The 27,753-nt window shown below is 36.1% G+C and overlaps 1 protein-coding gene across 6 annotated transcripts in view; it reads right to left on the reverse strand.

Annotated features, from left to right (window-relative positions):
* The window catches only part of UNC13C (unc-13 homolog C), a 610,270-nt gene that overhangs the window by 177,679 nt on the left and 404,838 nt on the right, over positions 1 to 27,753 (reverse strand). For all 6 annotated transcript variants that reach the window (XM_019442067.2, XM_019442063.2, XM_053889051.1 and 3 more), the window contains exon 22: positions 4,327 to 4,412. In XM_019442067.2, the coding sequence (XP_019297612.2) occupies positions 4,327 to 4,412 (86 nt within the window). The remainder of the gene's footprint in view (positions 1 to 4,326; positions 4,413 to 27,753) is intronic.

The raw sequence follows: 27,753 nt of genomic DNA on the forward strand, positions 1-27,753 counted from the left end.
TATGGCTAGTATTTGTTGAGTATTATTTTGTAGGAAACTATTCCCCTTATCTCCATACCTCTGTGTCTTTTTATTTCTTCTTACAATAATTTATGGGGTAGGTATTTTTGCTGCTTGTTTACAAAGATGGAAAGTGAGGTTTATTGAGTTTAATAAATTGTCCAAAATCAGAGCTAAGAAGTTAATGGAAAGTAGCAGAGTCTGAACCCAAACCTAGGTCTAAATTACTACAAAACCTACATTTTGTACCTGCCAGGGTAAAGACTCCAAGAGTTTTTAGAATAAATTATTTAGAAACAATTCCACAAAACCAACTTTGTTTCACCAGGTTCCCCCTTCCTATGCTCTCTTTTCCACAGAATGTTCATCTTTTTTTCTTTTTAATTGGTAAAATCATTTATTCTGGGTTCATTCAATAAATTATCACTATAGTGATCAAATGAATTACTGTTTATCAAGCTTGTAAGGTGATTAATGTCAAGGGTTAAAAAACAAAATAACTTGGCTCATATAGATTGAGTGAAGTTGGAGAAAAGATATTTGATTTTAAATTAGATTAATTCTTTTACAGCAGGTGACGAGTTCATGAAGAAAAGCAAAATGCTGCAAACAGCTACAGGTCAAAAAGTTCTATCTAACTGGCTCTTCTCTGTTGACCTGACTTCATCACAGGTTGCTCACAAGTTGGGCTCTGATGCTTTAGTCACAAGTCGAACTATGTAGCCCAAATTATTTAACGCCAACACAGTGTCTTTCTAGGTCAAGAGCTGGAAGCACTACTCCATAGTCAGTAAATTTTAACATTTTTGAAGGCAAGTAGGGCGAGTAAGAATATTACTATCAATGTGCAAAAAGCTTGCCAGATGAATGTTTTTAAGTACATGCCCTCTACTCTGTGAGGGGCTGTTAGTCTTCATTTTCTCTAGTGATTATTATTCATACCACATTTTAAAAAAGGTACAGTCTTTTTCTTGAAGCCACTTATTAGGCTGAAAGAGTGTAAAGGAAGAAGGGAGAGAAAGTGGACAGATTCACATGCATTTGTGAACACTTTCCTAGAGATTTAAACTTTGAATGACCCATAAAGGAGATTGCTTTGAGACTCTGACAGATCTTTTCCCCTGTATAGAATAATAATGGCCCCCTCCCGTTAGCACAGTGCTTTCAAGTTTGCCAAGCACATTTAACCTATGCAATACTCACACCAACCTGGGGACTCTTATCACCCTTTTTATTGAAAAGAAAATCAAGGTTTGAAGAAGCACTAATTTCCAGGGTTGCCCAGCCCATGAGTGATAAAGATTTCTAAAGGTGGGTTTCCCAGTCTCAGGTATCTTGTTGCCTCCCAACTAACAATACCACAAATGTTTACTTTGAACATGGTAGTTATTCTTGTCTCCAAGGTTGTTTCTATAGGATTATCTCATTTGCAATTCATTTCAAGAAAACAAACACACAGTGACTTTCTCTTGATGTTCAATGCATACAAAGGTTGAAAAAAAAATCTTTGCACTCAAACGTCTTCTCATCTGGTAGAAGAAGAAGTTGCATAAATCATTAACTGCAACCCAACATATTCCCTTACTATATTTACCATGCCTTCTTAGAAATATGTGTGAATGATCTTGGAGCTGATTTTTGATGATACAATCTCAGCATTTGGGGATACTGTTCCTACACAAAATTATTAACCAAGCCTCTAATCAAAGTTACAGATGCTCTCCTTTAGCATTCCTATTTTCAATGTTGTTGCAAACAAACACCAAATTTTTGGTATTTTAAATTCTTTAACATAAACATTATGTTTAGTTCTCTAAAGCAACTGCTTGTTTTTTAAAGTAAATATAACATAAAATATCCAATAGTTACACAAATGTTACTACATAAGCAAAGAGAGAACCTGCCTAAACAAAATGTGTCCTAGCAAGTAGTGCCATCTGGGAATGGTTCCTAATAATCAAATTCTTCAGAAATGTGGGCAGGAGTCTCCCTGCACATTGCTGGGCACTGTGATCCAGTGTGAACTTTTCACATCATGAAAAACACACAAAGATGTTGACTTGTTGGAATGTTCCCAAGACCACATGGTAAAAGAGGTCGCAAGTGGAAGTCTCCTTCTCTGCTCACTAATCTAGTGAGTTGGGATTACCCAACAAGTAGTTACTGAGTAGCTTCTATTTTGTAGGCATCACCTCAGGCAAAAAAAAAAAAAAAAAATTGCATTGTGGTAAGGAAGACAGACTGTTAAGAAGGAATCAAATGAACACCAATAAATACACAAATAAAAGATAGTAATTAGTTCCTATACAGCCAATTAAAATAAGGTTATTCTTGGCAGTGACTTTAGATCCCAAGAGAATGATGTTAAAGTGAGCCACACATGGCTGCTTATGAAGACCGGTGGGGAGAGAAGTCAAGGCAATAGACAAGATGGTGGAAAAGCCCAAAGACAGGAATGAACTTAGAATGTGCTGAGGAAAAGAAAAGAACCCACAAAAACCCCACACATGACTTGAGGAACTCGGTGAATGGTTATGCCAATATTGCAACAGGGTACAATGGGAAGACGCAGGTTTTTATAGGACACATTAAGAATTCTTTAGTGATCTTACAAAGTTTGAGATGCCTGACAGACATTGGAGGAGAGTGGAAGAGTGTAAAGGATAAAAGAAGGGAGTACATGCTAGCTGAGGAACCTTAGTGGCCTAGTGTACTGGTGCTCCCCATTTGACTTAAGAGACTCTTGAATTTCAAAGAGAAAACTGAAGGAGATTGGTAGGAAAGGATGTAGTTGGTGGGAGACAGGCACAGAAGTAGAGAGAACAAGGCTGACTAATACAATGGAGAAGAAACACCTTATTGAAGAATAAGGAGTTTGTGCCTCTCAACAGTCTGGTTTAATTTTAAAGACAGAAAACCTCTCTATTTGTGGGTGGGAGAGCTGGACTTTACCAGAAAACTGGATATTAAAATCTACTGCGTGCCTTCTTTTTCAAATAACAAAAACGTCTATATGTTCCCTCTGTGTCCCCCAGCAACATGCTTACATTTTAGCAATGCTAAAAAAAAAAAAACTAAAAACAACAACATGATACAATGAGCATGAACTCTGTACCAGTCTTACCCTATTAATCTGTTCTTCATATTACAGCCAAAATGCTTTTTCTAAGTTGCAAATCTGAACAAGACATGTACTTCTGAAATCCTTTCATTGTCTCTTATTTGTCTTCGCAGAGAGTTAAACTCCTCACCACATCCCACCAGGTCCTGTATGCTGGTCCCTGCTAGTTTTTCCAGCCTCTCTTCTTGCTATGTCTTGTTCATAGGGCCTGCTGAGTGCGATTTTCGTAAGCGTACCTTGTACTCACTCTAACTGCTAACACTCTGTCCTCTGCCGGGACATGAAAGAGATGTTTCTTGCTCATCTCTTCCCAGAACTAACTCCTACTTATACTTCAGGTTTTGGTCAAGATAACACTTCCTCAGACTAAGTGCCACTAGAAAGCCTACCTTGCTCCCATGTCCCAAATCTGATTTAGGTGCTTTTCCTCTAAACATTCTATCATCATTAGACTTGACCACCCCATACTTCTTGTGGCTACCCTCCATAATTTTGTTGAGGGCAGGGACCGTGGCTGTCTTGTTCACTGCTATATACTCCACACTGAGTATAGTGATGGACATTTAGCATCTAGGAGTTCAAAATATACTGTTGGACAAATGCAAAGAAAATTTGCTACTTGACTATAAGTTCCTAGAGGACAGGAACTCTAGACTGGTTTCCAGTGCTCTAACTCTAACCATAGTGTGAGTGCTCAAAGGATATGGATAGAATTTTTAAACTTAGAGTTCTATTTTAAAGAGCTCTATTTCCCTTAGAAGATTTAGACTGACTGAGAGCAGAGTTCATGACAAATAGCTTTGCCATGGTCTTTTTAAAAACTGGTCAGATTCTAATTTTCATAACCATGGGTACAATTTCCAAGTCTACCTAGACAAATTGCTGGACTAATTCTATTCACTCACGCCTTCAATATGGTCTGCTTTGGTAAATGAACTGCCATAAGGTATTCCTGCATCTGAGCATTGTCCTACAAGTGAAATACTTATTATGATCCTTCAACGTAGACAACTTGATTAAAAATGTATGCTTTTAGGGCTTTTAAAAGACTTTGAGATCTATATTTCCCAATAATGTAGAAATACGTTTTAGAACTAATCACTGCAATGTTCTATTCCATCAGTTCTTTACATTTAAGATCAAGAAACTAACATCACAATTTACTTAAAACATGTGTTCAAAGAGGTATAAATATTTGTAATTACCTTCTAATGCATATTTCATATCCTGAGCAAAAAGGGTCCACATAATTTCAGCACTTATTTTTCCCATGTTCAGTTCTTGAGGAAACCTAAAACCAAACACATATATTAGTGCATCGAAAAGAGAAATGTGCCTAAAAAAAAGCTTTACATATATGCCACAGTAATTGTTATATACCTCATAGATACTTTTATTTATGAGATTTTTCTTTATAAACTTTCATAGGGAAAAAGCCACATACCAGAGTACAGAAATAAATACAATTATTTGGTGCTGGGAAAACAGACTCCGTAGCATTAGCACCAAAGTGGTGCTTGGGGCTCGTGATGGATGTCTTAGGCTATGTGTTTGTTCTAAAAAGCCCTTTAGTTTGGTCAAGCACTCTATTTTCATATAATTCAATTTTAAAGATAGGGCATATGATTCTGAGTACCTGGTACTGCATAACAACAAAACAACACCTTGCATTCATCTGTTAGCCATTTTCCTTAAAGCAAGCTTGAGTGCTTCCACTCTCTATTTGCTTAAAATAAATTATCTCCAGAAAGGCTCCTCACTTCTTGTAAAATGGCCCACTGTGAACCCATTAATCAGGACTCTAGAATTTCCAAGCAGCTCTGTGTTTTAGGTCAAATAAACTTTAGGACTAAGATTACTATGGCTGGTAAATACCCATTCTGTTTGGATGGGTTTTCAATCTTATGATAAAGCTCCTAGTAATATAAGCCCAACGAAGATAATGACCAAGTCTTTTCATTATACTGAAAACACCACATGCCAATATGTTAAGACTGAAAGTACTTTCTTTTCTCACGAATATTTAATATATACACGCATATAAAAATAATATATACTGGGGCGCCTGGGTGGCTCAGTCCGTTAAGCGTCCGACTTCAGCTCAGGTCACGATCTCGCGGTCCGTGAGTTCGAGCCCCGCGTCAGGCTCTGGGCTGATGGCTCAGAGCCTGGAGCCTGTTTCCGATTCTGTGTCTCCCTCTCTCTCTGCCCCTCCCCCATTCATGCTCTGTCTCTCTCTGTCTCAAAAATAAATAAACGTTAAAAAAAAAATAATATATACTAAGAGACAAAAAAATACATTAAGGAACAAAAATAGCTCTCACATTCACTTATATTTTTGAGTTTAAATCAAAACAGAGTAACACTCCTGAATGGGATAGAAAGTGTTATCTAAGTTAATATGACCTCAATATGACCTCAAATAAGAAAAACACCACCACCACCAACACTGACACTACATAAGACTATTCTAGCCCCACTTGCCACCAAAAGTAGGCATGTTTCATCACATATTCCTTACCGACTGCCATCTATCAATTTGCCTAATAATGTCAATTGATATTTTAAAACTAACATGCAGAATCTGTACATTTATCAAGTAAACTCAGAACACCTTCTATGATAAAAAAAAAATATAACCTAAATGTATACAAATTTGTTTTCAATATTAAATTTTACTCTATTGATATAAAAATAACTTTGGGCGAGTAATTTATTTCAACAGTTTTCATTCGTGGATAGCTACTAACATCACAATTTGTGGCATATTAATTTTTATGTAACAATTATGCAGTAACAAAATTGTAATTAATATGACATAATGAGAATGCTTTAAACTCATAAAAGGAGGAAATTAATTTTTTGAATCAAGAACAAAGAACATATTAATTCACTTTATAGTATTCTGATATTTAAAAAAAGACGTAATACAAAAAGAAAACTAACAAATAATTTCTCTCACAAAAATACTTGCAAAATTCTCAGTAAAAAATGGCAAATTCAATCCTTCAATATATAAAAAGGGTAATACATCATGATTGAGAGAAGTTAATGTCCAAAATGCAATGTCAGTTCTACATTAAAAAATGAATAAATGTAATTTATTATATCAACAGACTAAAGAGAAAAACTTATTATCTCAATAGATCCAGAAAAAGTATCTGACAAAGCTCAACATTCATTCGTGATAAATAAACTAAAGCTCTGAAAATTAGAAAGTAGAGGGGACTCAACCTTATAAAAAGAATCTGCAGAAACCTACAACTAACATTTTAGTTAATAGTCTCAAGCTAATATCAGAATCAAAGCAGTGATATTTACATTCACTACTTCTATTAAACATTATACTAGTGTTCCTAAAGATTGAAAAAGGCAAGAAAAAGAAATAAGACAAGAGGAAAATAGACATATAGCAAAAAAAGAAATAAAATTCTAGGGCAGACACATGATAATCTATGTGAAGAATCCTAAAAATAACCTAGAAAAAAGCTACTAATTTGTTTCAGAGGGTCACAGAATGTAAAGTCAATACACAAAATTATTTCTATATACTAGCAATGAACCACTGGAAATTGAAATTAAAATAATGGTATCATTCAAAATAGCAGAAAAATTTATCAAATACTTAGGTATAAATGTAAAAACATATGTACAAGATTTATAAGAAGAAAACTACAAAGTACTGAGGAGAGACACCAAATAAAACCTAAATGGAGAAATATGTTATACTTAAGGATGGATATACTAGATATTGTTAGAATGTCATTTTTTTCCAAATTGATTTATAGATTCAATGAATCTCAATCAGAATTCCAGCAGGATTTTTTTGTGTGTGGAAACTGACAAAGTGACTGTAAAATTTACTTGGTAAAGCAAAAGACTAAGAAGAACAAAAAATAATATAGATTTCAAGACAAAAGCCTTTGGGAGATAGGATTAGGAAGATGGTGGCATAGGAGGACGCTGGGCTCACCTCATCCTGCTGATCGCTTTGATTCCACCCACATCTGCTTAAACAACCCAGAAAACTGCCAGAAGACTAGCTGAAGGGACTCCCTGGAGCCAAGCATAGACAAGAGGCCCATGGAAGAGGGTAGGAAGGGCTGAGAGGCAGTGAGCACTACACGGACTGGTGGGAGGGAACTGGGGCAGTGGAGGGGCAGCCCTCCTGGCAAGGCAGAGCCCCAAAAGTCTGGCTGGCAAAAGCGGAGGGGCTGGACTGCGTGAGTTCTGACAGCCAGAGGGACTTAACATCGGGAATGTTAAAAGTCAACACCTCTGCTCTCGGAGTGCGAGGAGAGTGAGAGGACACCAGGAGGGAGAGGTGTTGAGCCCTGGGAGGCAGAGCTCAGCTCAGTGGGGAACAAAGGCACTGGCAAGCACCATTTCCCTCTCCCATCCCCTAGCCAAAATTCCAAAGGGAACCAGTTCCCCTCACCGAACTTGCTTGCACCGCACAAACGCCCAACGCTGTGCTTCTGTGGATCCATCCCTCTGATGGGCCTGCTTCCCTCTGGGTGCTGTAGGGCCCCTCCCTCAGGGGACCACATACAGCAAAGCCAGCTAAGCCTGCCCCTCCCACCCCTGTGCACCTTGTGCATCCACCCCGGCTAATACGCCAGATCCCATAGAAGCAGCACCACAAACCTGGCAGTGTGCAAGTAGCCCAGACAGGGGCCATCCCACTCCACAGTGAGTCCTGCCTCTGAGAAAGGGGAAGATAAGGTACACACCAGTCTGACTGTGGACCCAGTGGTGGGCTGGGGGTAGATTTCAGGTCTGACTGCAGCCCTGCCCACCAACACAAGTTACTCCAGACAACACAGGGGAAGTGCCCTGCAGTTTGGAGCTATGCAGGGACTACCAAAATGATAAAATGGAAGAACTGTCCTCAAAAGAAACTCCAGGAAATATCAACAGCTAACAAATTGATCTAAAATGATTTAAGCAACATAACAGAACAAGGATTTAGAATAATAGTCATAAAATTAAACACTGGGCTTGAAAAAAGCATACAGGACATCAGAGAATCTATTGCTACAGAGATCAAGGGACTAAGAAATAATCACGAGGAGCTAAAAAATGCTATAAATGAGGAGCAAAATAAAACGGAGGCAGACACACCACGGATTGAAGAGGCAGAGGAGAGAATAGGTGAATTAGAAGATAAAATTATGGAAAAAGAGGAAGCTGAGAAAAAGAGAGATAAAAAAAATCCAGGAGTATAAGGGGAGAATTAGAGAACTAAGTGATGCAATCAAAGGGAACAATATCCGTATCATAGGAATTCCAGAAGGAGAAGAAGAGAGAGAAAGGGGCTGAAGGTGTACTTGAACAAATCATAGCTGAGAACTTCCCTGATCTGGGGAACAAAAAAGGCATTGAAATCCAAAAGGCACAGAGAACTCCCTTCAGACATAACTTGAATCAATCTTCTGCATGACACGTCATAGTGAAACTGGCAAAATACAGGGATAAAGAGAAAATTCTGAATGCAGCTAGGGATAAAAAACCCTAACTTACAAAGGTAGACACATAAAAGTGGTAGCAGACCTATCTACTGAAACTTGGCAGGCCAAAAAGGAATGGCAGGAAATCTGCAATGTGATGAACAGAAAAAATATGCAGCCGAGAATCCTTTACCCAGCAAGTCTCTCATTCAGAATAGAAGGAGAGATACAAGTTTCCCAAACAAACAAAAACTGAAGGAATTCGTCACCACTAAACCAGCCCTACAAGAGATCCTAAGGGGGATTCTATGAGTGAAATGTGGCAAGGACCACAAAGTACCAGAGACATCACTACAAGCATGAAACCTACAGACATCACAATGACTCTAAACCCATATCTTTCTATAATAACACTGAATGTAAAGGGACTAAATGTTCTAACCAAAAGATACAGGGTACCAGAATGGATAAAAAAAAAACAAGACCCATCTATTTTCTGTCTACAGAGACTCATTTTAGACCTGAGGACACCTTTAGATTGAAAGTGAGGGGATGGAGAACTATCTATCATGCTACTGGAAGTCAAAAGAAAGCTGGAGTAGCCATACTTATATCAGACAAACTAAATTAAATTAAAGGCTGTAACAAGAGATGAAGAAGGGCATTATATAATAATTACAGGGTCTATCCATCAGGAAGAGCTAACAATTATAAATGTCTATGTGCCGAATATGGGAGCCCCCAAATATATAAAACAATTAATCACAAACATAAGCAACCTTATTGATAAGAATGTGGTAATTGCAGGGGACTTTAATACCCCACTTACAACAATAGATAGATCATCTAGACAAAGGATCAATAAAGAAACAAGGGCCCTGCATGATACATTGGATCAGATGGACTTGACAGATATATTTAGAACTCTGCACCCCGAAGCAAAAGAATATACTTTCTCCTTGAGTGCACATGGAACATTCTTCAAGATAGATCATATACTGGGTCACAAAACAGCCCTTCATAAGTGTAAAAGAAGTGAGATCATACCATGCACACTTTCAGACCACAATGCTATGAAACTTGAAATCAACCACAGGAAAAAGTCTGGAAAACCTCCAAAAGCATGGAGATTAAAGAACACCCCACTAAAGAAGGAATGGGTCAACCAGACAATTAGAGAAGAAATTAAAAAAATATATGGAAACAAATGAAAATGAAAATACAACAATCCAAACACTTTGGGATGAAGCGAAGGCAGTCCTGAGAGGAAAATACATTACAATCCAGGCCTATCTAAAGAAACAAGAGAAATCCAAATACAAAATCTAACAGCACACCTAAAGGAACTAGAAGCAGAACAGCAAAGACACCCCAAACCCAACAGAAGAAGAGAAATAATAAAGATCAGAGCAGAAAAAAACAATATAGAATCTAAAAAAACTGGAGAACAGATCAATGAAACCAAGAGTTGGTTTTTTGAAAAAAATAAACAAAATTGATAAACCTCTAGCCAGGCTTCTCAAAAAGAAAAGGGAGATGACCCAAATAGATAAAATCATGAATGAAAATGGAACGATTACAACCAATCCCTCAGAGATACAAGCAATTATCAGGGAATACTATGAAAAATTATATGCCAACAAACTGGACAACTTGAAAGAAATGGACAAATTCCTAAGCTCCCACACACTTCTAAAACTCAAACAGGAAGAAATAGAAAACTTGAACAGACCAATAACCAGCAAAGAAATTGAATCAGTTATCAAAAATCTCCCAAAAAGTAAGAGTCCAGGACCAGACGGCTTCCCTGGGGAATTCTATGAGACATTTAAAGCAGACATAATATCTATCCTCAAGCTGTTCCAAAAAATAGAAAGGGAAGGAAAACTTCCAGACTCATTCTATGAAGCCAGCATTACTTTGATTCCCAAACCAGACAGAGACCCAACAAAAAAACAGAACTACAGGCCAATATCTCTGATGAATATGCCTGCAAAAATTGTCAACAAGATACTAGCAAATTAAATTCAATAGCATATAAAAAGAATTATTCACCATGATCAAGTGGGATTCATTCCTGGGCTAAAGGGCTGGTTCAACATTTGCAAAGCAATCAATGTGATACATCACATTAATAAAATAAAAGATAAGAACCATATGATCCTGTCAATCGATGCAGAAAAAGCATTTGACAAAATTCAGCATCCTTTCTTAATAAAAACCCTCGAGAAAGTCGGGATAAAAGGAACATACTTAAACATCATAAAAACCATTTATGAAAAGCCCACAGCGAACATCATCCTCAATGGGGAAAAACTGAGAGCTTTCCCCCTGAGATCAGGAACATGACAGGGATGTCCACTCTCACCGCTGTTGTTTAGTATAGGGTTGGAAGTTCTAGCAACAGCAATCAAACAACAAAAGGAAATCAAAGGCATCAAAATTGGCAAAGATGAAGTCAAGCTTTCACTTTCTGCAGATGGCATGATATTATACATGGAAAACCTGATAGACTCCACCAAAAGTCTGCTAGAACTGATACATGAATTCAGCAAAGTCGCAGGATACAAAATCAATGTATAGAAATCAGTTGCATTCTTATAGACTAATAATGAAGCAACAGAAAGACAAATAAAGAAACTGGTCCCATTCACAATTGCACCAAGAATCATAAAATACTGAGGAATAAACCTAACCAAAGATGTAAAAGAGCTGTATGCTGAAAACTATAGGAAGCTTATGAAAGAAATTGAAGAAGATACAAAGAAATAGAAAAACATTCCATGCTCATGGATTGGAAGAATAAATATTGTTAAAATGTCAATACTACCCAAAGCAATCTATGCATTCAATGCAATCCCAATCAAAATTGCACCAGCATTCTTCTCAAAGCTAGAACCAGCAATCCTAAAATTTGTATGGAACCACAAAAGATCCCGAATAGCCAAAGTAATATCAAAGAAGAAGACCAAAGTGGGAGGCATCACGATCCTAGATTTTAGCCTCTACTACAAAGATGTAATAATCAAGACAGCATGGTATTGGCACAAAAACAGACACATAGACCAATGGAATAGAATAGAGACTCCAGAATTGGACCCACAGGTGTATGGCCAACTAATCTTTGACAAACCAGGAAAGAATATCCAATGGAAAAAAGAGACTCTTTAACAAATGGTGGTGGGAGAACTGGACAGCAACATGCAGAAGAATGAAATTAGACGACTTTCTTACACCATTCACAAAAATAAACTCAAAAATGGATAAAGGATCTGAATGTGAGACAGGAAACCACCAAAACCCTAGAGGAGAAAGAAGAAAAAAAACCTCTCTGATTCAGCTGCAACAATTTCTTACTTGACACATCCCCAAATGTCAGGGAATTAAAAGCAAAAATGAACTATTGGGACCTCCTCAAGATAAAAAGCTTCTGCATTGCAAAGGAAACAATCAACAAAACTAAAAGGCAACCAACGGAATGGGAAAAGATATTTGCAAATGACATATCGGACAAAGGGCTAGTATCCAAAATCTATAAAGAGCTCACCAAACTCCACACCCGAAAAACAAAGAATCCAGTGAAGGAATGGGCAGAAAACGTGAATAGACACTTCTCTAAAGAAGACATTCAGATGGCCAACAGGCACATGACAAGATGCTCAATGTCGCTCCTCATCAGGGAAATACAAATCAAAACCACACTGAGATACCACCTCATGCTAGTCAGAGTGGCTAAAATGAACAAATTGGGAGACTATAGATGCTGGAGAGGATATGAAGAAACAGGAACCCTCTTGCACTGTTGATGGGAATGCAAACTGGTGCAGCCGCTCTGGAAAACAGTGTGGAGGTTCCTCAAAAAATTAAAAATAGATCTACCCTATGACCCAGCAATAACACTTCTAGGAATTTGCCCAAGGGATACAGAAGTGCTGATGCATGTTAAAAGTTTACAGCAGCACTTTTAACAATAGCCAAAATTGGAAAGAGCCTAAATGTCCATCAACTGATGAATGGATAAAGAAATTGTGGTTTATATACACAATGGAATACTACGTGGCAATAAGAATGAAATATGGCCTTTTGTAGCAACATGGGTGGAACTGGACATTGTTATGCTAAGAGAAATAAGTTATACGGAGAAAGACAGATACCATATGTTTTCATTCTTATGTGGATCCTGAGAAACTTAACAGAAGACCATTGGGGAGGGAAAGGGGGTAACAAAAGTTAGAGAGGGAGGGAGCCAAACCATAAGAGACTCTTAAAAAATGAGAATAAACTGAGGGTTGATGGGGGGTAGGAGGGAGGGGAAGGTCGGTGATGGGCACTGAGGAGGGCACCTGTTGGGATGAGCACTGGGTGTTGTATGGAAACCGATTTGACAATAAATTTCATATTAAAATTAATTTTACAAAACCCAGAACATTTACATCTCCATGTCTTCACAGCTTACAATGAAATATAGTAATTAAGACAGTCCATCTTCAAATACAAGGTTAATTCATTTTCAATAAGATATTATGGTAGTTAAATAGGGAAAGGGTAGCTTCAACAAGTTCTGCTAGGGTAACTGGATATCCATATGCAAAAAAATAAATAGAATTCGACCCATACTTCACAACATATAAAAAAAATACCTCAAAATGGACCACCTACCTAAATATAAATATACCTACCTAAATATAAAACCTTAAACTATAAAACTTCTAAAAGAAAGAGTAAAAAATCTTTATGAGTTTGCATTAGGCAGTGGTTGCTTAGATGTGAGGCAAAAAATTCAAAGCATACTCATAAATTAGACTTCATGAAAATTAAAGTCTGTTTTTTAGAAGGTACTGTTGAGAAAATAAAAAGATATGCAACAATAGAGGAGAAAACAGTTTGCAAGACACATATATGATAAAGGAATTTTACCCAGAATATATAAATTACTCTCTAATATCAATAATTTTAAAAAATGGGCAAAGAATTTCAAAGACACTTCAGCAAGGAAGGTAATTAGATGAAAAATAAGCACATGACAATGTGCTCAACATTAGCCTTTAGGTACTTTCAAATTAAAACTATAATGTGATACCACTATATGTCTACTAGAACAGCTTGAAAACAAAAGAAACAGAACAAAAGCTAACAATACCAAAGGCTAGCAACGTTGTAGAGGAGCTAGAATGTGGATACATTTTGGCTGACAAAATGTTAGAATCAGATTGGAAAACAATTTGGCAATTTCTTATAAAGGTAGATATATGTTTAACTAATAGTCCCCTTCTAGGTATTTATCAAAGAGAAATGCAACTATAATTGCAACAAAAGCTGTACATATTGCTTAATTCTTAATCACCTAAAATTGCAACATCAATGTCTTTCAACTAATGAAAGGATAAATCAATGGAGACAGATTCACAGAATGGAATTTTTTAAGCAATAAAAAGGAATAAAGTACCAATACATGTAACAATGCACATGAGTACCAATTGAATTATGTTCAATGAAAAAAGCTATAGTCAAAGGCCTACATACCACGATTCCAATACATTATCGAAAAGGCAAAAATACAGAGAAAGAAAACTTACGAGTGGTTGCCAGTGACTTGGGTGTAAAGAGGGGTAGACTACAAAGGAGTGTGAAGAAATTTGGGGGTAATTTGGGAGATTTTTTCCAATCTAATGTGTATTTAAGGTATAAATTTCTTTCAGGAACTGCATTTAGCTGTATCCTAATAATATTATATTATATATTCATATTAATCCAATCAAAATATTTCAAATTTTTAATTTTGATTTTTTTCTATTTTGGAATATATACAATATTAATGTTCTAATATCTTTTTTTATTGAAGTATTGTTGACATAATGTTATGTTACCTTCAGGTGTACAACATAATGATTCAGTATCTCCCTACATTATGCTCTGCTCTGCTCACTGTCACTATGGATCACAATGTTCACCAGACAACCCTATTCCAGTATCACTGACTATATTTCCTATACTTTACCTTTCATCCCTGTGACTTATACACTCCCTAACTGGAAGTCTGTGCCTCCCACACCCTATCACCAATTTTGCCCATTGCCCCATACTCCTCCCCTCTGACAACCATCAGTTTATTGTCTGTATTTATAGGTCTGTTTCTGCTTTTTGCTTGTTCATTTTGTTTTTTTTAGATTCCACATGTAAGTGAAACCATATGTTATTTATCTAATCTTGATTTCTTAACTTCAGCTATTTGGATTTCCTAATATCTTTTTGTTGCTGTTTTCTCCTTAATTAAACTAAGGTCAAAGAGCACATTTTGAAAGATTCCATTTTTTGAAATTTGTTGAGATTTACTTTATACCCCATCATATAGTTAACTTTTGTAAACCATCTTTATTTTACATCTTTTGTGTCCTTGAACTTCATTGTGGTTATTTTCTTCTGTACCATCTTCATGTTTACTAATTCTTTCCTTAGGTATAAATTATTATTAATTTCATTGTTGTAGTTTTTAGTCTAGAATTTCTTTCTGATCCTTCCAGTAGTTTCAAGGTCAGAGCTGAATTTTTTCATTGTGTTATTTAATTTCTTAATATACCAATCAAAATTATAATATATGAGTCTCTAAATTCTATTATATTAATCTCTTATAATACCTGCTTATTTTTGATTGAATGAAAGACATTGCTTGTGAAAGATGTCTATACAATTTAAGTCTGTGGATGATGTTAGTATTTTTCAGAAAGGATTCATGTTTCTTCTGGAAGCTGTATTTTAGGTTTTGAGAGAGATGACCTTTCTCCATTCACGAACTGAATTCACTCAAACTGGATCTGTATTTTATTCACGCTCACTCCTAGCATGTATCCCTTCCTAGCCCCATATGTATGACTTGGATGTTCACCTCAACCCACCACTTCATAGGGCCTGAATTTCAATTACTCTCCTGTTCTTGTGTTCATCTTTCTGTTTTTCAGCTGCTACTCTTTGTCTAGTTTCTCAAGTTCTCAGTCTTTGTCTCTCGGTGTATCAGCTGATGCTTGTAGGAGAGAGAGTCATCACATATCCAACACACTTTCCTACTAAACATGTGCATACATCATAAGAAATTCATGGAGAGAAAACATATCAGTTAATGGAAGAAAGAAGTTGTGTACCCCAGTTAATGGTTATAATTACCACATGAAATAACCCTAAAAGTGATTTCTAAAATATATTTTCATTTAATTTGGAAGCTTCAATGAAATAACTTCAAAACAAAAATTCTAAAAACTGTCTCAGAATTTTCTCAAGTGTAGAACCAATCTATGTCAAGTTTGATTTTCACTGTTGAAAAACTTTGTGTTTTTCATTAATCATTAGTATTAAATCATTAGTATTAAATCCTCAACAATGCAAAACTTAAACCAACCAAACAACCATTTAAAATAAAAACAACACATTAGACAAATATATGCAAGATGTATTAAGAGCAAACGGATAATATTAATATAAAGGGAACTGGTACAAATCTACAGGAAAAAGATGAATATTAGAAAAAAGTGGCTAATGGGATGAATGGTCAATTTAAAAAGAAAAACACAAAGCTTATTAAACCTAGGAAAAGAGATGTCCAACCTTTCTAATAATGAAATTTTCATTAAAATAGTGAAAAATTTTATTGAAAACATTCAGATTAGAAAACATTAAACAATGGTAAAAAACTTAGGACATGTTTTAATCTGTTTTTCAAAAGTCATCTCATGACTCTGTACAGGCTTCCAAATCATATGCAATTCCAACATCTGTGTTACTCCCATTCCCTTTTGTCCTGAACCCCAGGAGTCCCCTCTATGGGATGCATCATCCTGATGTTGTATGAAATGACAGAATATTATGTAACTATCAAAAAGAATAAGACAGATCTGCTTGTAATGAGACAAAAAAGATGCCTAGCAGGTAGTGTTATGTGAACAAAGCAAATTACAGATTAGTATACATAATATGATTCCATATTTTGTAAAAAATATATTGATGCCTGTATATGTAATATGCATATAATAAACACTATTAAATGAATACCTATGCTTATATGTGCAGAAAACATTAGTTGAAAAAAATACACCCAGCTATTGAAAATTGGTAAGGTTTGGGTGAGGGGATTCTTATGTTCATTTATTATCTTCACAAAAATGATGCATAAAGATGACAACTTTTATTTTCTGCTTTACACCATCCTATGAAGCTAAATAAGATTATTTTTGTAATCCTAAATTTTTTTAAATTATTTCTCTTTTGAAATAAAATTAATGGGAATTTTATCAAATATGTAATTAACATTTTTTTTCTCACATTCTTATGTAAAAAATGAGGGATTGGTGGTCAGGATTTGAGCCTGAATCTACTACCCCAAGTTCATGATCTCTCCAATAAAGAGAAGACATTCAACAAATTTTTATACTAAGAGATATTAAGCTAGCTTTGATTACATTCATTTTAGACTCAAGAACATTAGAGATTTAAAAATATGTCCTAAAACGCGAAACAAATGAATGGCAGAGTCAGAAATAGAACTTAGCTTCTCAACCATATTTTTCATTCTTTTTTTTATGACAGTAACAAAAATTCCTAAGCATTGAAAATGTCTTCATAGCTAATTTTGACTTTTTTTGTATTAGTCTATTAATTTTGCCTAAAATTATTTATAATTCAAATTATTAGCTTCATATTTTATACAACAGTCCCTCTTTAAATCTCAAGATGTACTCCTTGCTAAGCTCCATTTTTATGCAGAAAACAATCTTTGAGGTCTGACATATTTTCTGTTATCTGTTCTAGAAGTTGTTTTACTAAACAGTGTATTATGATATACTGGTTTCAAATTTGGTTGTCCTTACCATTACCTAAGGAGATAATGGATATCCTAAGCTAGAAACAACAACAAACAAAACCTCAAAGCTTGTTTATTTATTTAATAGTTATACAGATTCTTCTGATGTCCATATTTTTTTATTTTACTTTGCTACTTCTCTATGGTGCATTTCAAAATATTTCTCTGGCTCTTCCTTTTAATTTTTAAAGTTTATTTATTTTGAGAGAGAGAGAGCGCACGCACATGAGCAGGGGAGAGGCAGAGAGAGAAGGAGACAGAGAACTCGAAGCAGGCTCCACACAGAGCCTGAAGCAGAGCTCAAACTCACAAACCATGAGATCATGACCTGAGTGAAATCAAGAGCCAAAATCACACTTAACCCACTGAGCCACCCAGGGGCCCCTCTATGGCTTTTTATTATATATAATCTAGTTAAATAATAAGAAAAAAACAACACTATTTAGTCCTGAATCTGGATAGCAAACTACATCATCAACCTCTGCCACAATCTATAGCATCTTCTCCCTTCCACAATTCTGTGGATTCTTCCTTTGATACACCAGTGAAATCTGCTGTCCCACCCCCATTCCTACTGTCACATTCCTTATTCAAGTCTTAACCTTCACTTGCCTCAAGAATTGTACTAGTTTATCTATTTGCCTCCATTTCCCCCTCTTCCAGTACACTTCTACATTTACCACCTCGGTTACCTTTAAGAACACAGACTGTAATATTTCAAACCACTGTTTTAAAATCATCAATTGCTTGTTACACTTCATTAGCATAGAAAAGTATCAATTCATTTAAAGTTACTTTCTTGGCCAGTGATGATTTCATCCCAACTTCTATCTCTACTCTCCAATATTTTCCATGCTCTACCCGCCAAGATTACTTACAATTTCTCAACATATGTGATATCCCGCATCTTCTGACCATTTTCTCCATCTATTCTCTTTCCTCCTGAATTTCCATTTGATCATAACTTCCCCCTCTTCCTTCAAACCACAGTTCAAATATCACCTCTTGCTAAAGTCCTCTGTTGTACTCAAGGCAGAATTAACACTGATTACTTAGCTATGAAGGACAAGGGCAAAGGGTACAATGACTATAAACTGCATCATAGCTCGCTTACTATTAGGATTGGTGCTTTTACTATATAAATTCTATAATTTTACTGATAACATAAGATTTAACTTAGTATAATTTTATTGACATTTGTTTTGTAGTTCAAAACTGATACAAAGTATTTATTTTTTCTTTGATTAATTTTGTTTAGCATTAGAAGACAATTCCTCTCCATTTAGAATCTCTTCACTACCCAATATTATACAATCTTCTAAATATAATATATATTAATTTATTTAATATAATATATATATTTATGTATATATACCACATGTATGTATGTATATTATATATTCTCTCCACATGATCTAACATGATATAAACACTTCTAGAAGCCAAGATATAACCTGGTGAAAAAATCTGCAAAGCTAATAGTTTCTGCAACAACTTCTTTGCTCCTATCTACCTAGAGGAAAAAAAGATGAAAAATTCCCAACTATCAGCAAAATACGACAGAAGAAGCAAATCTGTTGTTGGCGTGAAAGGAGAGACATCTCAGATGTCTCCTAATAGATTTTATTGAGGTCTAAGTAACTGCTGGTTAGATTTTATTTCCAGGGGGCACAAAATAATCATATTCCCCAAATGCTTTTTTTTCACTCTGTCCACATATGCAACTACATACTCTCATGTTGGTAAATTTTATATGCTTTACTGTGCTATATCCCCAGTTCCAGACCATTATTCAAAAGGCAGAGCTGTTTTCTTCCAACAAACTTCACAGTTGAAAATTTCTGCCCTTTCTTAAGGCTGTCTAAGAAGTCTATGCAATCTGGAACCTTCTTTTCCACAATTTAACACAGCTCTTGCTATTTCCTCTGCACAATCCACAACAACAAAATGTAGTGGTTACACCTCAATACAATCCAAAAGATACATATTTGATTTCTCTTCTACTACTTGACTAATTCACCCAGTGGAGTATTGCATAATCTCTAAAACTCAATGTCCTCATCTGTCAAATGGGGACAATAATAAATGTACAATTTGGGGCTTTTTCTAGGGATGTGGTGAAGATTAAATGATATTTTACATGTAAATAATTTGTACAGCCACTGACTCATCATAAACACTCAATAAATGTTTGCTGATGGTAATTAAATTTTAACTGTAAATGAGATATAAAGGAAAATATTATTTAAGTTCCACTGATTTCTAATGTGAACAAAATTATCATAGAAACCGAATGGAAGTTTAAATTTGAATTTGTACTTTTTAGTCTCCAGGAAAAAAAAAAAGTTGTTAATAAGATTAATAGCAATGAACTTGATTGCAGAGGGAAATTTTTATGTACTCACAGGAGTAATCTGGTTTCATAAACTTCAGAAATCACAAGGGGACTCTAACAATTTAAATGCTAATTATAAACAAATTCCAAACTATGAAACAAACAGTATGGAAGGTTTTCACTTCCACAACCATTTCCTAAGCTCGTAAGTATTACATGCATTTGAAAGTTAAACACATATAGAAGATGACACATTACATTTTTATATTTCATTATTCATATTTTAAAAATAAAATTGGCTCTCCTCATACCTGTCTGCATCTGTGAGATTTTGCTGTACACAGATTCAATTCTCTAATGTACAGCTCTACTTCTTAATATTAAGTGCAGTTACAGCTTAACTTAGTCTATTATTTCTAAAAGGAGGTTTGATGAAATAACTGATCTATTCCAATGTTATGTGAATGTCTCCTGTTTTTAATTTGTAGCAATTAATACAAAGCATAAATGCTTTAAATCTTGAATCCCATAAGACACAGCAATTTAATAACCCAATTTATTATCTGCAAATCTCTTAGTGAAATAAGAAAAACAATCTACTGCTGCCAAATTGGATAATACGGATTCATTCATTAGTCACAACAGATATGATTAGAATCCATTAAATATTTAGTATTATTTTGATATGCAAAGTTGTCTTTGAAAAAAAGTATTCTTTGTCACAAATGAGTAAGCAATGGTTCTGTTATTGCATGCCATGCACACAACTGAAACTTCATTATTACCTTCATAATTTAAGAGACATTTAGTTTGCTGGGCTCTTTTCACATTATAAAAAAAATACTAATAATTCAGCTTTTGTTAATATGTTTTCCATTTAAGAATACATATGGTATATATACAATGGGATACTACTAACGGTGATCCAAAAGAACAAAATCTTGCCATTTGCAACAATGTGGATGGAACCAACAAGTGTATTAGGCTAAGTGAAATAAGTCAGAGAAAGACAAATATCATATAATTTCACTCATATGTGGAATTTAAGAAACAAAACAGATGAACATAGAGTAAGGGAAACAAAAGTAAGATAAAAACAGAGAGGGAGGCAAATGAGAAGAGACTTCTAAATACAGAGAACAAACTGAGGATTGCTATAGGGGTGTTCAGTTGGGGATGGGCTAAATGGGTGACCACCTTAAAGAGTGCACTTGTTGGGATGAGCACTGGGTATTACATAAAGTGATGAATCACTGGGTTCTACTCCTGAAACCAATACTACACTGTATATTAACTAACTTGAATTTAAATAAATTGAAAAAAAAAAAGAATACTTGACATGCATTAGTACAATTAACTGCCATTATCTTGAAGGAATAGCCAAGAAGAATGAACCTGATTAAGCAAGACTCTATTAGTAAATTATAAAGTAGCCTTACAAGTTAAAGCTGTATTAAAGAGGAACTAAAACACATCATAGCACTGTGGTTAGGAATCAAAACCAGCTTAAATATTCGGAGTGCAAACTCATCTAATTGAACCTTTCCTTTGGTGATAATTTTTCCTTTGTAAACTCTCCTGCACCAAAACCAAGTAGAACACCAATGTTGTTTAAACCCAATTACCCTTTGATGTTTTTGTTTTCTCTTTATTTACATTTACAACCTAAGGCATTATTTTACTAAACTCAGATCTTTATATACATATTTAATTTAAACATGAAAAATAAAAATCAGAGATGGATCGAGGTCAACAATTAAACTCAAGATTTTGTAAGGCAATGAAAATGTCACCTGGCAGTAGCAGAAGAGGTGAAGATGGTCAGAATCACCTACAACCTTGGGCTATGGGCATGGGGAAGTAATGGGATTCACCGAGTTCAGATAATTGTTTCTCAAGCGACACCTAAGACTCCAGGTTAGAGACCTGAAGGGGAGCAAGTTCCCATATTCAAGTTGTGGGGCAAGGAGACTGAGGCAGAAGAAAAGAGATGCGAATTCACACTGTAGAGCATCTAGGCAATGCCATGCCTTGGGCTAACTACCTTATATGCTTTATCTCCTAAATCCTGATATTGGTGCTAGGTCTTAATTTTTCCCTCCCAAATTTTTAAATGTGGATATCAGTCTGAAAGATGTTACAAAACTTTTCTAAGTTCTCATGACTCAGTCTGTCTCACTCAAAAATATTATATCACTAAACCACTCAAATCACCTTTATCTCTGCATACTTAAAACACAGTCCTTTTTATTTTTACTTATTACTTTTTATGTATTCATCTCATTCAAAACTATTAAGATATTTTACACAATTACTACATAAAATGAGATTTGACTTGAAAGTAGACAAGTTAAAGGAAAAATTAAGTTATAAAATAAAATGAGATTAGACATAGAAATATATGCTCTTTTTCTTTTAGCGTTTACTTCTTTTTGAGAGAGAGAGAGCACACATAGGTGGGGTAGGGGCAGCGAGAGAGGGAGACACAGAATTTGAAGAAGGCTCCAGGCTCTGAGCTGCCAGCATAGAGCCTGATGTGGGGCCTGAACTCACAAACCGTGAGATCATGACCTAAGCCAAAGTCAGACATTTAATTGACTGAGCCACCAAAATGTATGTTCTTAGGGGCACCTGGATGTCTCAGTCAGTTGGGTGTCCAACTTTGGGTCAGGTCATGATCTCACGGTTTCTGGGTTTGAGCCATGAATTGGGCTGTAAGCTGGCAGCGTGGAGCCTGCTTGGGATTCTCTCCCTCTCTGCCCCTCCCCCACTTACGTGTGTGCATGCTGTCTCTCTTTCTCAAGATAAATAAACTTGAAAAATGTATTATTTTTTATTCTATAGAGTTATTAAATGTGGACCTCAGTTCTGACATTTCTGGCACCTAATCAACAAAGAAAAATTAAAATTCTTTAAAACAGTGAATTCTGAGGGAGAAAAAAATCATGATTTCTCCTGAGGATGCCACTAAGTACAAACTATTTATTAGTATTTTTCCTCTGATACATAACAGATTGCATACATTATTTATTGGTTTATACACAACTGCAATTGGTACCAAATGGCATATCCTGCACTTTGAACTTTTTGTGAATCAGTGAGTCATTATTGTTACAGGTTTATCATGACCAGATCCGGATTAATCATGAAAACATCAGATATGTTTGGGTTGGATTGAAGGATTAATGCCCATTATTTTATTCCTAGCATCTTTTCCTTAAAGTTCATCCTGTTGTGAATCAAAGAGGTGCTTACATTCTGGTTCTGCCATTTACTAGATGTGTGATCTAGAAAGTTACTTATCCTCTGTGGACTTCAGTGTCATCATCTGTAATTTGGGGACGATAATAGTACTGATGTCATTAGAATTGAGTTTAGGATTAATTCAAACATTAAACTGTAAAAATGATTAGTATAGTGCCTGGCTCCGGTTAATTCCCTATATTTCCCTATAGTTCCCTATATGATAGTACTTAGAGCATATAGATAGCCAGTGGTGCCTAAATCATCTGGCAAGCATAATAAACCTTGGAAATCCAAGATGAACCTTTCTTTCCTCTATGATGTGCAGGAAGGGAGGTAGGAAATTGAAATCTTCATGAGAGATCGAAGTAATACAATTTTTAGTAAGCATCTGTATTAATAGTGCTCTTAGAAAAATTGTATTTAGGGGCACCTGGGTGGCTCAGTCAGATAGTCACCTGACTTTCGCTCAGATCATGATCTCACAGGTCGTGAGCTCAAGCCCCACATCGGGCTCTGTGCTGATGGTTCAGGGCATGGAGGCTGCTTTGGATTCTGTCTCCCTTTCTCCTGCCCCTCCCTGCTTATGCTTTCTCTCTCTCTTTCAAAAGTAAATGTTAAAAAAATTAAAAAAGAAAAATATTCTTAATTTTTTTTGATGTTTATTCATTTTGAGAAACACAAAGAGACAGGGGAGAGAGCATGAGCAGGACAGAGGCAGAGATAGAGGGGGAGGGAGAATCCCAAGCATACTCTGTGCTATAAGTGACCCACTGCTCAATCTCACAAACTGTGAGATCATGACCTGAGCTGAAATGAAGAATCTGATGCTTAACCGAGCCCCCCAAGTACCCTGTCTTAGAAAAATATTCTTAATTTTTCCATAAGATGTATTATTTTGGAAATTTGCAGAGAAATACCTGATCTGCTTTAAAATTCCAGCTGGCTACAGGGGTGCCTGGGTGGCTCATTGGGTTAAGTATCTGACTTTGACTCTGGTCATAATCTTGAGGTTCAGGAGTTACAGACTGCATCAGGCTCTGTGCTGACATCTCAAAACCTGGAGCCTGCTTTGGATTCTGTGTCTCCCTCTGTCTCTGCCCCTCCACCACTCATTCTCTGTCTTTCTCTTTCTATCTCTCCAAAATAAGTGAGACATTAAAAAAAAAACACAATAATAACAACAACAACAACAAAAACTTCAACTGGCTGTAATTACCATGGGTAAAAACTATCAAAATTGCTTCTTTCCTTTTGGACCTTTAGTCAGGTACTTTGAGCTCAGACTTTTGGATTTTCTGACTATTCTTCCCACTGTAAACGCTAGTCTGCAGAAATGACTGCTTGCGTTTGCTCATATTCTGACAATTCAAGCCGAAGCATTCCTTTACACTTCAACAGCAATGTAACTGCAGCTACACTGGAATACATGTGTTGTTCCATGTCATATCGTAACAGGTTATGCTACTTTGCTTATGAAGATCATCGACCTAAGTCAACTACCAATAATTAACAGGTAATTTTTAGAAGCCTAATTTTCATAATGAGAAATGAGACTAATAATGTGCACTGGCATATTATACGAAAACCCCAGGAAAGATGAACTCAGTTTAACAGGTGGAGCGATGACCAGTAGAACCATGGACAAGCACCTGCTTCAGAGTTGAAGGCAGTCAGGGGAGTGCAGTAGGTGACCACAGATGGGATCTTCACTCAAGAGATCCACCAAGAGCATGGTTCTGCTACTGTCATCATGTCTGCTTTTCCTTCCAGGTATCCCTTCTCTTCTTTTGCTGACATCTGCCTCCTTCCCTTTCAGCAATGTTTATCTCCTGACTTCTGCTTAGACCTCATTTTGATTTATTCTTAATTTTAGGTCACTTACTACACATATCACCAAACCTGTAACCTTTCAATATCTATTCTCCTTGTCAATTGTCTCATTCTCTGCATTTCTCAAAGTCAAATTGCGAAGAGCAAACCAAGTTTTTCTCATTAGATTATTTCAACAAGGGACAATGAGGGGAAGAATTTAATCCCAGGACTTCTAACATGGCAGGCACGTTGATTAGCCAATTGAAGACCAATGTTTAATTGTGTACATATCTCTTTCCAATTAAATTTTGGGGGCTCCAACTTTGCATAGTGCCTGATGAATATTGAGTACTCAATATATATTTGTTAAATTTAAATGAGAATGTTAGTGGAAAATTATAAAAATAAAGACAGCAGGAAATAAAAGATGGGAATAAAAATCTTTAAGCTAAAAGAAAAAAAAATAAGTATTTGCCTTATATTCCCTGTCCTTACTTTATTTCAGAGTAATCAAGTAAGTATAGCCCTAGCTGATGAAGGCAAGTTCTTCACAGAGAAATTCAAACTAATAAATATTGAAAGAGTAACATTATAACACCACAATTTTACAGTCCCTACTGGAATAGTTGCTTCTGAAATCATCATAAATAATTAAAAGCATTAGAGGAGAGGTCAACAGAGAACTTTGGAATGAAGGGATCAGACTGCCAGTACAGACAAGTCTTAGCATCACGAAAAGGGAAACAACCAGACTTAATGGGACCCTTGATATGATGGGGTATGAAGTACACAGAGTTACCTGTTATGTATCTTGAAAAAAAATAAATAGAAGATTAAAGAGCTTTTAGAGCTGATAACGTTCAAAGATGGGGAGTATCAAATACAGAGGAACAAGTTAAATATAACAAAAAAGCAAAAACAATGATCCATAACTTGCAATATTCTAAAGGACAGCTAGCTTCTGCAAAAAGTTAGTGGCATGGATAAACAAAAAGTGAGTGGAGCTGAGCTAGAATAAAAGAGATTTGTGCCACTTAACTACCAAAAGTAGTGTGTGAGCCTTTTTAGGATCCTGAAGAAAACAAATCAAATGTAAAAAGGCATTTTTTTTTTTGAGAGACAGAGAGCGAGCACATGTGTGTGAGTGGGAGAGGGGCATAGGCAGGAGGGCGGGGATTGGAGGGAGAGAGAGAGAGAGATTGGGCTTGATCTCACAACTGTGAGATTATGATATGAGCTGAAATCGAGTCAGTTAACCAACTAAGCCACCTACTCCCCCACCCCCCAAAGGCCTTTTTAGGTAATATTGGCATTACTGGTAATATTATTAGTTGTGACAATGACATTATGATATGCAAAAAAATAGCCATCATTTTTAGGGATGAATACTGAAGTATGTAGGGATGAAATGATATAATGTTTGACATTTGCTTAAGATAACTCAGCAAAGAAAAAAAAAACCTCCATGTATATATGAAGAAAATATGACAAAATCTTTGCTATTCCTGAATGTAAGTGATGGCACAAGGCTGCATTGTATAGTCTCTCTACTTTTTAGAATGATAAACACTTTTGTAAGAATTTAAATTTTTTATTGTTTAATTTTTTTACTTGAGTATAGTTGACACACAATGTTACATTAGTTTCAGGTGTACAACATGGTGATTCAACATCTCTACATGTTATGCTATGTTCACAAGTGTAGCTACCATCTATCACCATACAACATTATTAAAATATTACTGACTATATTCTCTATGCTATGCCTTTTATTCCTATGACTTATTCATTCTGAAACCTGAAGCTTGTACTTTCTACTCCCTTCATCCATTTTGCCTATTTCCCCCACCCGCCTTTTCTCCAGCAAACATGCTTGTAATGGGTAGGAAAGGGTTAGATGCAGTGTTGCCATAAATTGCACCCATGACACAGCACCATATAATCAAGAGGGAACTCCCAACTGTCATCTTCTCCAAAGGAGCAAAGGGTTTGAAATGCATACCTAGTTCAACTTTTAAGACTCCCACCTGATGGCACTCCTGGATGGCTTGGTAGGTTAAACCTGACTCTAGATTTTGGCTCAGGTCACGATCTCATGGTTTCATGAGTTTGAGCCCCACATCAGGCACTGTGCTGTCAGTGTGGAGCCTGCTTGGGATTCTCTCTCTCTCTGCACCTCCCCAGCTTGCTCTCTCTCTCTCTCAAAAAAAGTAAATAAATTCTTTAAAAAAATTTTTTTTAAAAAAAGGGCTCCTACCTGAGGGATGGGTCCTCAAAACACCTAGCTCTGAAAGCCAATGAGGGCTTATGTCTTCAAGACTCACAGGATTATAGTAAATAAATAAGTAGTTATTAATGGGCTTGTGAGCACTCCCTGTGGATATCCCCTCAAGGTTCAGCCCAGAAAGAAAACACAAAAATGCCCATCTCCTAGTCTTCTCCTGGAAAGGGCTAGACTGCATATTTTATGAGCCTAGGGGTCTAGCTTTTAACTTAGCATGCATCTAGGAGTTGGCTGAGATCCTTCCCAGAGTTTGGTGGAGCTGGTGGGCATTTCTCCGATGTTATCCCTCTGCCTTGCTCTAACAACTAGAACAAATTACCAGTATTTCTCCAAAAGGAGTTTGTCTGTACCATTGGTGACCCAAGTTACGGGTGCCACCTGAGGAATGGGTCCTCAAATCACCTATATCTGATAGCTAACGGGGCTTGTATTCGTGACTATAGCGAACAAAGAAGCAGGACTATAGCAGGACTATAGCAAACAAAGAAGCAGCTTTACAACAGGTGCAGGAACACCCCCTCCCCCAACTCCACGGCTATAGACCAGGGCTCAGTGCAGACGGAATAGGCAAAAATGTCCACTTTACAGTTTCTCTCTGAAAGGGCTTACTTACATTTTTTTCCCAGTAGTTGCCTGAGCGTCTAGCTTCTAATTAGC

This window comes from Panthera pardus, unplaced genomic scaffold (assembly GCF_024362965.1).
Source record: "Panthera pardus isolate Hobbes unplaced genomic scaffold, ASM2436296v1 HiC_scaffold_24, whole genome shotgun sequence".
Classification (NCBI taxonomy): Eukaryota; Metazoa; Chordata; class Mammalia; order Carnivora; family Felidae; genus Panthera; species Panthera pardus.